This window comes from Pleuronectes platessa, chromosome 22 (genome assembly GCF_947347685.1).
Source record: "Pleuronectes platessa chromosome 22, fPlePla1.1, whole genome shotgun sequence".
In the NCBI taxonomy this organism is placed as follows: domain Eukaryota; kingdom Metazoa; phylum Chordata; class Actinopteri; order Pleuronectiformes; family Pleuronectidae; genus Pleuronectes; species Pleuronectes platessa.
Window position 1 is genome coordinate 9,787,047 of NC_070647.1, and position 10,976 is coordinate 9,798,022.

Below are 10,976 nucleotides of genomic sequence, written 5' to 3' on the forward strand. Positions count from 1 at the left end.
TTGTTGTGTGTCTGTCGTGTCTTCCAGTATCACAGTCCTTCAGAGGCATGAAGCTGGGAATTGACGTGAACCGTCACAAGGAAATCATAGTGAAGGCCATCTCTGCTCTCCTGCTGCTGCTCCTTAAGCACTTAAAACATAACCATATCTATCAGGTAACAGACACACACACACACATATAATCGTGCACAATACACACCTACAGGCAGCTCAAATTAACATCTATTTCTCTCCATCCGTCACACATGCACAAATGACCCTGCACCTCCCCCAGTGCCACCTACACCGTCCTCCACCTGATTATCCGGTCAAGCGTTCCCATTTTCCTCCTCCTTTCATCTTTGTCTCCTCGCCCACCTTTGGGACCCACAGCCCCCCACATGCCAGCCTCCATCTCAGACTGACAGTCGGAGCTCTGTTCATCTCAATGACCACAAAAAAGAAATTGAAAGAGAGAATATGGATGAAAAACTGCTCCTAATTAAAATAATATAATATAATTTAGGGTTTATATATATATAACTTTGGTTTAATTTGTATTTATTTCTGCAGCGCTTTCATCCAATCGCTTGCAGATATTTTCTGTTGCTAGGAAGGGACATTCCACCACTGTGTTGTAATTGGCTGCTCCTCACAGTTATGGTTGTGGCGCCCTCTGATGCCACAAAAGAGATTACACTAGCAGAATGCGGCTGATGTGGGGAGTCGTATCGATTCGTCTTATTTGATCACCACAAAAACATTGTATTGTAACAATGGACAAATCGTTGTACTCATTAAAATAAAGCAGAATCTAGCACATTTTCAACGACCACTCAATAAAATACTGAACTATGAGCTGATGAGTTCAGCAGCAGAGTCGCTCCTGTTTTTCATCTTTGTAAATCTCCTTCTGTGAAGTGAAGGACTTTCCATCATGATAAAAACCCACTGGTTCTTGACCTGTTCTCCACACAGCAAACTCATCAATGGCTTATTGGTTATAGGTTCATCATATTCATCTGTCCTTTTCTATTACATCTCAAAAGTGGCATATGAATTTAACATGAAATAATTTTCTATACGGCCAAATGATAAAAAAAAATCAGTCTAGTGAGTTTCTTCTTTGTGTGAATTTATCAAAAAAGTGCAATACAAATAAAGCTCATCATATTATTATTATAATTATTATTGTTTTCAGTTGTTGCTCTTTTCCACTCTGTCAGACTGTCTAACTCTACCACACTGACGCCTTCTCTGTTTCTGCAGTTTGAGATCGTCTCCCAGCACCTGGTGTTCGCCAACTGTATCCCACTCATCCTCAAGTTCTTCAACCAGAACATCATGTCCTATATCAGTGCCAAAAACAGGTAGGATTCTGTTCTCTTTCCCTCTTGAAACTGGTGACGTCTCTGAATAGCACATTTTATCTCTTTATATCCCACAGAAAAGAGCAAAACTGAGGCGAGAATTGGACACTTTGTTTTTGTGTGTTTTCAATTCAGCATCTGTGTGCTGGACTTTCCTAACTGTGTGGTCCATGAGATGCCTGAGCTCACAGCTGAGAGCCTTGTGAGTCACATGACACATCCTAACTGCATAAAGGTCAAGTATGAATATGCCCTTCCAGAACTTACTATGACCTGAGTCTGCGTGTTCTTTCAGGAAGCAGGAGACAGCAACCAATTCTGCTGGAGGAACCTGTTCTCGTGCATCAACCTGCTGAGGATCCTGAACAAACTGACCAAGTGGAAACACTCCAGGACCATGGTGAGCAAATCTGAATCACAACAGAGTCCGGAGATGTGTCTTAAAATCTAAATTTCTAAATTCATGAATCTATTGCTGTCATCAGTGTCCTATCAGCATCTGACATGGACTAAACACTATAATGTAATTTAACTCGGATCCAGAGCTCCATCAGTTTGAAAAGAAAAACTAAGGAGGGTTACAGAACACATTTTCCAGACATGGATTCATATTTAAATTGTAAAACACCAGTTCTGTTCTTCTCTTTTTCCCTATAATAACCTTTAACAGATGTTGGTGGTGTTCAAGTCGGCCCCTATCCTGAAGAGAGCTCTGAAGGTGAAACAGGCCATGATGCAGCTCTACGTCCTCAAGCTGCTCAAGATCCAGACCAAGTACCTGGGCCGCCAGTGGAGGAAGAGCAACATGAAAACCATGTCAGCCATTTACCAGAAAGTCCGCCACAGGCTCAATGACGACTGGGCGTACGGAAACGGTAATGAAGAGTCTGGGGAACCAGAGTCATCAACTGTTATAACTGTTCACTTTGAGCAAAGCTGAACTGGTAAAGAGAGAGAGTTTAAAAAACAAAATGAGCCAGATTGTTCACAGTGTATTGCAGATAATTTAAAATTTAATGTTTTTTTACTTTTTATACACAGCAGAATGTTCTCAAATATAGTATCTGTCATATAGGTTGTTCTTATGAAACTAATTATGTTTGAGCAAGCACCTTTCCACTTGGTTTTCATTAGTTGAAGGAGGAAGGAGAGAGATTTTGTCCATCTTTATTTACACTCTAAGGTACAGAGAGTAAACAGTTGAATAATGAGCAAAAAATAAATTCAGGAAGGAAAGGCAACATAGTTAATATTTAGTAAGAATTTCGTAAGAATTTGGAAGGAAAACATTTTTTGAGTATATTTTCAATATCAAGACGGTCTTATGGACCAGTGTGGACATTTTATGTTTATTTTATAGTCAAACGTTAGATCGTAAAACAATCTGCAGCGTTCATTATCAGAGCACGCTGTGACTCGTTTCGTCATTCTCCTGGAGCTGTGGCTCAGTTTAACCTCTCAGATCCTCATAAATGAAGCAGTCACAGTGATAATTAGGCCCAGCAGGTCTCCTCCTCCACCTTTACATGCAGCTGATGAATAGAACAAATCCTGCAGAATGAAAATTCACTCAAAGCTGTGATTTCAGGTGAGTAAATGCTAATTGTATACTTAATGCTGCGTTTATGTATCTGTCTGTATGGTAACTCCATGTTCCAATATGTGAGAACTACAATGGTACGACGGCCTCTGGCGTCCGAAGCTGCGTTGCCATGGCAACAGAGAGACGGGGGACTTTTCAGGGTCGCAGTCCCTTTGTGGAAGAGCAAGTGATCTGTCACCATTGGTGTTAGAATGAATAGACGGTTAAAAGGGAAAAAAAGGGAGAGCATGAAGAGAGAGACACAAAAGTACTGAGAAAAGATCAGAACATTCACATATATATTTGAAAGAATTTTTCCTCCTGTCTTCCCAGATATCGATGCACGGCCCTGGGACTTCCAGGCGGAGGAGTGCGCCCTGCGTGAGAGCATCGAGAAGTTCAACAGCCGCCGCTACGACAAGAACAAGAATGGCGACTTCATGCCTGTGGACAACTGCCTGCAGAGCGTGCTGGGCCAGCGCGTGGACCTGCCCGAGGACTTCCACTACAGCTACGAGATGTGGCTGGAGAGGGAGGTGTTCTCGCAGCCGATCCAGTGGGAGGGGCTGCTGCAGGATCCATGATGGAGATGAGAGAGCGAGGGGGGTGGGGTGAGAGGCGGTGGAGTCAAAGGTCACCCAAACACAAGCCTGTCCGTTTGGTTGTAGGGTTGCTGCTGTTGCCGCAGAAAACAGAGCCCTAGGAGAATAAGAGTGAAGAGGGTAATAATAATCTGCACATCAGTGATGTGGAGGAGTTGGACGAAGTCGCCTCTCTGGCCCGGATGAGAAGAGATGGAGGAGAAGAGGTGACGAGCAGACAGAGCTTCCTGCGGCGAGCTCGGCACAAACAGACGCCACACGCATGCACACACACTTGACGCTAACATGTGCCTACGACTACTATGAACACACATGGACGTGACAGGTGAGAAGAGAAGTAGCAGTTCACAACAAACATCTGATATGAACGTATCAGGAGACAGCTCTGGCCACTTTACTGCCCCTTAGTGTTACACAACAACAGAAACTCTTCTGTCCCCTCTTTCTAAAATGTTGGTGCTTTTTTAACTCACTGATATTTCTTTTCTTTGTTGCGATACTGAAAGTTAAATGTTTTATGACAAACAATTTTTTTTCAAAAATAGATGTAAATTAAAATGATTTCTATTCAGTTGATGCCTTTTTTTTATTTTGAGACAGAGCCTATTGGGTTGTAGTTTCTCGGTGATGGATCAAGTTTTTCTTATGTATTTTGTAGAAGAAAAATGCCTTTTGGAAGCAAACCACAGGGTCATTTTGATAGTCCAAATAAGTACAAGTTCTCTGAGCTATTTCCTCCAAAAAGAAGGCACCAAAAATATACAAATATATATATATATATATATATATATAAATATATATATATGGCAGCTGTACATGTTAGGTTTGTTTGTGGATGTTCTAAATATAAAAAAAAAATGCAGAGGATGGTTATTTGGGCACAAAGCAAACAGAATCTGCTTGAAGATACTGCATTTTGAGGTAGGTTTTATTTACCTATTTGATCTGAAAATCCTCTTAACACTAGAATCCTTGTTATTCCAGAAAAGCTCAGTATCTTTGACATCACAAAATAAGATCCGTAATAACTCACTTCCTCCAGGATCCATTTGTGTGCATGATTAAAACCCCAGCCATGATCAGAGTAGAAGGAATTCTGTTTGGAACTTCAACCTGCTGACTTGCTCTCCACCTGTCTGACAACAGCACAACGTAAAACCACTAAATATTAAACCAGCTCCCCGTTGGCGGCCATTGCCTCGCCTGTTTGAAAGAACACAAAAAACACATGGTGCTGTTTTTTCTAGTTCGTCTTCAACTGAACCTTATTAATCGACTACCTACCACCTGAGATGAGAGCTTTCTGTGCTTGAAGCACATTCACGAGCACAGAGGCCAAATAAGCGTGGCCATCTTTTTTTCCACCTCACTGGTTCAGATTGTTACCGACTTGTGTCAATGGGTCAGGAGCCGGCATGTATTATCTGTGTGTATAGAAGAATCTGCTCTGTGGGAATGTGCATGGCCACTGTGTAGTTTTGAGTATCTGTTCACACTTAAATAACTGTATGTGGAATGTCCTTTATTTGTCTAATGATGTATCCAGCACAAATAGAAGTGTAGTTTTTTAATCCTAAAGCCACAGTGTGCTGCTTTACGAGGGGTTTTATTTTTCTTTTCTTCTTCAGGAAGGTGACATGTTAGAAAAAAGAACTATAACAGATTCTCAGGTTTATGGAGATAATATATTGCAACAGTTTTACAAGCTTCTGTCTCATTGTCTAGCTCACGACATGTAGTGATGAATACACGTTTTTGTCAGATACTAAAATAACACCTCAAGCGCTTGTCCATGGACTGTTTATAAATATCGATGACACCTTTTCACTTCCTCCCCCTATCCAGAAATGAGGCTAAAATGTCCCGGATACGAACCCTGCTATCTTTTGCATTTCGAGTTAGTCTGTGCAGTAACGACCAAGGGATGGAGCTGTGCGAACGAGGTCCTGTCGCTACACATGCTCGACCAATTACACGTCAGTTTCACAAATTAAAACCAAATTGGCGCTTGAGCAAACATCAGTGTGGTGAGAACCAACTAAAGTGAAAAAAATCATCTTTGAAAGAAATATATTTGATCTGTTCCATCTGCTAACAGGTGGGAGGATTTATGACCTATACTGCAGCCAACCACTAGAGGGCGATCAAGATGCTTTGGATTCACTGTTATGTCATCCATCTTTAGAAACAGTAAATGAGCGAAACATTTACTGAGTAAGCAAAGACAGTAACTCGTTGGTTAGTATTTATGTATTTGTTGTATCTTGTGCCAAACTAGTGTGCCATTTTCTCTTTTTATTTAATTATTGTTGCCTCCATGACGATATGTATGTTTTTTCATTTATCACCACTAAGGTTTGCAATACAGAAATGTTATTTTCTACCTGAAAATTGTACAATCAATGAAAGTGCTGTTTTCTTGTATCTGGTACAGTATCTTGCCAGACGTGTTTAGCATTGTTTCGATATTACTACAGTATTTATGTGTTTTTTCTTACATCCATTAACGTATCTGTATCGTATAGATGAATACTCAATGCTGAATTTTATTCAGGGGTATGTGCAATTACAGATCTATAGAGGCATTATCAAATAGAATTATGAAAAACAATATCAGAGTTGCTTATTAAACAATGTTGAACAGTTGTGATTGTTGGGGAAATAATTATTTGTCAGCTGAGGGAGTTGTGCAGGGTGACAGCGAGTGGGAGAACTGGGTTAGACACATACACACACACACAGTGAAGGTCACACTGACCACTCACTCACATCACACACTTCCTCGGGCCAATGTTCCAGCAGTCCGGGTACAGCTGCTGCGAATGGGGTTGTGAGTATACAGTGCCTTGCATAAGTATTCACCCCCTTTGGACTTTTCTACATTTTGTCATTGTATAACCACAGATTAAAATGTATTTCATCGTGAGTTTATGTAATGGACCAACACAAAATAGTGCATCATTTGGAAGTGGGGGGAAATATTACATGGATTTCACAATTATTTACAAATAAAAATCTGAAAAGGGTTGAGTGCATATATATTCACCCCCTTTACTGTGAAACCCCTAACAAAGATCTGGTGCGACCAATTGCATTCACAAGTCACATTTGCAAGTCACATGATTAGTAAACAGGGTCCACCTGTCTGCAATTTAATCTCAGTATAAATACACCTGTTCTGTGACGGACTCAGAGTTTGTTGGAGATCATTACTGAACAAACAGCATCATGAAGACCAAGGAGCTCACCAAACAGGTCAGGGATAAAGTTGTGGAGAAATATGAAGCAGGGTTAGGTTATAAAAAAATATCCAGAGCTTTGAACATCTCTCTGAGCATCATAAAATCCATCATAAGAAAATGGAAAGAATATGGCACAACCGCAAACCTACCAAGAGGAGGCCGTCCACCCAAACTGAAGAGTCGGACAAGGAGAAAATTAATCAGAGAAGCAACCAGGAGGCCCATGGTTACTCTGGAGGAGTTGCAGAGTTCCACAGCTGAGGTGGGAGAATCTGTCCACAGGACAACTATTAGTCGTCTACTCCACAAATCTGGCCTTTATGGAAGAGTGGCAAGAAGAAAGCCATTGTTGAAAGGGATCCATAAAAAATACCGTTTGGAGTTTGCCAGAAGCCATGTGGGAGACACAGCAAACATGTGGAAGAAGGTGCTCTGGTCAGATGAGACCAAAATTGAACTTTTTGGCCTCAATGCAAAACGCTATGTGTGGCGAAAACCCAACACTGCCCATCACCCTGAGCACACCATCCCAACAGTGAAACATGGTGGTGGTAGCATCATGCTGTGGGGATGCTTCTCTTCAGCAGGTACAGGGAAACTGGTCAGAATAGAGGGAAAGATGGATGGAGCCAAATACAGGGAAATCCTTGAAGAAAATCTGATGCAGTCTGCAAAAGACTTGAGACTGGGGCGGAGGTTCATCTTCCAGCAGGACAATGACCCTAAACATACAGCCAGAGCTACAAAGGAATGGTTTGGATTAAAGAATGTTAATGTCTTAAAATGGCCCAGTCAAAGCCCAGACCTCAATCCAATAGAGAATCTATGGCAAGACTTGAAGATTGCGGTTCACAGACGGTCTCCATCCAATCTGACTGAGCTTCATCTTTTTTGCCAAGAAGAATGGACAAACCTTTCCATCTCTAGATGTGCAAAGCTGGTAGAGACATACCCCAAAAGACTTGCAGCTGTAATTGCAGCGAAAGGGGGTTCTACCAAGTATTGACACAGGGGGGTGAATACTTATGCACCCAACAGATGTCAACTTTTTTGTTCTCATTATTGTTTGTGTCACAATAAAATGTATTTTGCACCTCCAAAGTACTATGCATGTTTTGTTGATCAAACTGGAAAAAGTTTATTTAAGTCTATTTGAATTCCAGTTAGTAACAGTACATAATGGGAAAAAGTCCAAGGGGGGTGAATACTTATGCAAGGCACTGTATGCCCTCCTGTGATGTTAAACGGAGCTATGCTTGTCGTTCAGTCAAGATACAGTGTATAACCAGGGAAAGATGATTCAAATGTTGAGGTTTTAATCACGCATAGTTAGTTAAAACTAAAGTGTTCGAAGCAACTAAAAAAAAAGTTTTCAAAGAAATATCTTGACGGAAAATGTCCTGGATTTATTTGAGTCGTGCAGCTAATGCACTTCTTCTCTCACAGCTACATAAAGGTGAATTATGGTAAGAAAAAAATAACCCCTGAGTGATATTTCCTGCTCACACAAACACACTCTGAGCAACACAACGAGTAGAGCAGGATACAGAGCTGAGAGCGTGACTCAGAGGAAGATACATGACTCACTGGTTGCATGGCTATTTAACAACGAATACACAGAAACACATGGACGTGATCCTCAGTCTGTATTTAATTCACAAATCTGTAGAATATAATTCCTTAATGGAACAAATAATTTTCTGATTCACAAAATAAAATATTGTTCAATGTTTTGTACACATCTGAACGATAATGTTTGCTCTGGCCTAAACGTTGTGCTGCATCATCAGGCCCAGCGCTGCTTTGCCGTGAAACTCTCCCGTCCAAACCACGCCTTGTGTGTTAGTGAAAGCTCCTTCTCCCTCCATCCTAGAAACACACATCAGTTCAATCATCCGTAAGATACTAAGACATCGATAAGAAAAAGAAAAAATGGAAACACTTTGGAGGAAAATGTTTTATTTGACTTTGAAAATCAGTACCAGAAAACATGGCTGGTGCTGTCTTAAAATAATGTCCTGTCTCGGAACCATATATGGGGGATAATAGTGGGGAGGTTTATACAAGGGCTGCATCTAATGATTACTGTCGTTATCAATTAATCAACTGATTACTTTTCTCGATAAATATTAAGAAATGCTTATCCCATGTTCAAGCAACAGTGCAAAACCCAAATGTTCTTATTTACTTACTTATCGCATAAGACAAAGAAAAAAGCGAATCAACACAGGCAGCACAAAATAACATTGCAAAATTGATTAGTAAAACAGATTATTTATCTGCCATTTGACTGTTAATTGACTGATATGGAACAGGAGCCTTACAGCTGCTTTTGTATTATGACCCTCATATACAGTATATTAATGTAAAAACTAAAAAAAAACACCATGGTTGTCTAAACTGACTTCTTTTTACCTGTTCTCGAGAAATTGACCTTTGTAATTGGAGCCATCTTGGAAAGTATATGTCCCCATGCCGTGGAACATGTTGGCTTTTAATTCTCCTTCGTACATGACTCCAGAGGGATACTGCAGGGTGCCTTTGCCGTGCATCTGTGGGGTTTGTGGGGAGAAGGACAGAGAACGAACGTGACTAACCCCAGAAAAACACAAGCATCCAGGCTTGAGTCACAGATGCCCACGGGCCACCATGTAGTTGTTGCATTACCTTGTCCTCTAGCCACTCTCCGGTGTATATGATCCAATTTGCTGTGGTCTGTTTACCAACACCAGTTCTCACCATTACTCCAGAGGCTGACTTGAAGGCCTCCCCTTCTGTGGGCGGAGGTGAAGTTCAAAACAGACCTGTGTAATGTAACTGTCTAGCTTGATCATCACATATTCACCATATCTGTCTCCATTTGGAAAGATGAAGGAAACCTTGATCACGTCTTCCCCTGCAAACAAACACACACATATTAACTTTAACAGTCAGATTTTCTATTTCTATTTTTGAAACTTGGATAATTATCATGATTTAAAGGATCACTTTACTTCTTTTTCTGAAAGTGAAAAGATATGAAATTAGGCATGTGTGTGCGTCTTGTTTTCTGGTTCAAACACTGAGGTTATTGGAAAGATGTGAATTGTAGTCAGGTTAAGAGTGTAGGTTTAGGTCAATGTTAGGTCAATGGTTAGGGTTAGGCAAGAAGAAGGTAAGCTGGATGTTATAGTAGGAAATCAATGTAAGTCAATAAAATGTGTGTGGGTGTGTGTGTGTGTGTGTGACCCTACCAGACATCAGTGGTTCTTTCTCTCAGCTGGCAGCTCTCTCTCTCTCTCTCTCTCTCTCTCTCTGGATCAGCCCCTACAGGAAGGGTGGTGGTAATTTCTGTCAAAGGACCAATTGCAAAGTTGTGGAATAAAATGTATTGCTTAGTTTACTAAATTACCCTCAAATAACATTAATATATTAAGAGATACAGAGCTCGTCTGTCTGTGTTGCTGGTCGACACAAACTGCTGTTACCATGGTGACGGGTTTGGAAGGGTTACAGAAAAGGTTTTTTTTTAAAACAGTGTCACTTAAATCAACACATGTCAAGTTTAGTTTAGTACAACAACAACCAGATTTTTTCTTAATTCACATTTTTAAAAAGTGTTTAATATAGCCTCGCTCCCACGGCCACCGGAAGTGAAACTTTAAACTCCGAGTTTGGACCAATCAGAGAGCTGCAGGCTGCCGGTGATTCAAACGCTGATCACAAGTCTGTCTCCACCAGTTGTGAAATTGTTATTAATGTTACTCTTTCAACTGGACTTGTGAGGCTGTACCTCTCAGCTATCTTATGATAGTAAATACAACTGTAAATGGTTCATATGCAACTGGAAAGTAACATTTTGTGCGTCTCTCTTTGCTGTCTTGTAACACAAAAACACAAAATCACTGAATCCTTTCTTTCAGCCTAGAGAGAATAAATATATATGGAAAGTGTGCTTGGTCCTACCCTCTCTAAAAACGTTGTTCCTTTGTGGTATTTCTATCAACTTTGGCACAGTTGTAGTCAATATATTGATAAAGAGCAGTTGCATCTCTGTACATCATTGCTTTCATGTAGTTATCGCCATCTTATGTAGAATATAAGGAAAGGATAAACATAAAAATGTCTCATTTTTTTAACAGCCTTTGAAGCCACACTGTTATCAGAGGCATGGAAGATTCCGTTGACTGCTGTTACCATGGTAACGGGTTTGCTAGGGTTT

The 10,976-nt window shown here is 40.6% G+C and overlaps 2 protein-coding genes across 2 annotated transcripts in view; one reads left to right on the forward strand and one right to left on the reverse strand.

Annotated features, from left to right (window-relative positions):
* The window catches only part of strip2 (striatin interacting protein 2), a 24,552-nt gene extending 21,037 nt beyond the window's left edge, over positions 1 to 3,515 (forward strand). The window contains exons 18-23 of the mRNA XM_053414927.1: positions 44 to 155; positions 1,249 to 1,349; positions 1,485 to 1,551; positions 1,645 to 1,749; positions 2,020 to 2,224; positions 3,265 to 3,515. Of these exons, the coding sequence (XP_053270902.1) occupies positions 44 to 155; positions 1,249 to 1,349; positions 1,485 to 1,551; positions 1,645 to 1,749; positions 2,020 to 2,224; positions 3,265 to 3,515 (841 nt within the window). The remainder of the gene's footprint in view (positions 1 to 43; positions 156 to 1,248; positions 1,350 to 1,484; positions 1,552 to 1,644; positions 1,750 to 2,019; positions 2,225 to 3,264) is intronic.
* Positions 3,516 to 8,541: 5,026 nt separating this feature from the next.
* On the reverse strand, positions 8,542 to 10,954 carry morn2 (MORN repeat containing 2). The gene is made up of 5 exons (XM_053415457.1): positions 10,912 to 10,954; positions 9,621 to 9,671; positions 9,443 to 9,549; positions 9,191 to 9,327; positions 8,542 to 8,644 (listed from the first exon to the last, which is right to left on the reverse strand). The coding sequence occupies exons 1-5, from the start codon at positions 10,952 to 10,954 to the stop codon at positions 8,542 to 8,544; spliced, it is 441 nt and encodes a 146-aa protein (XP_053271432.1).
* Between the last annotated feature and the right edge of the window lie 22 nt (positions 10,955 to 10,976).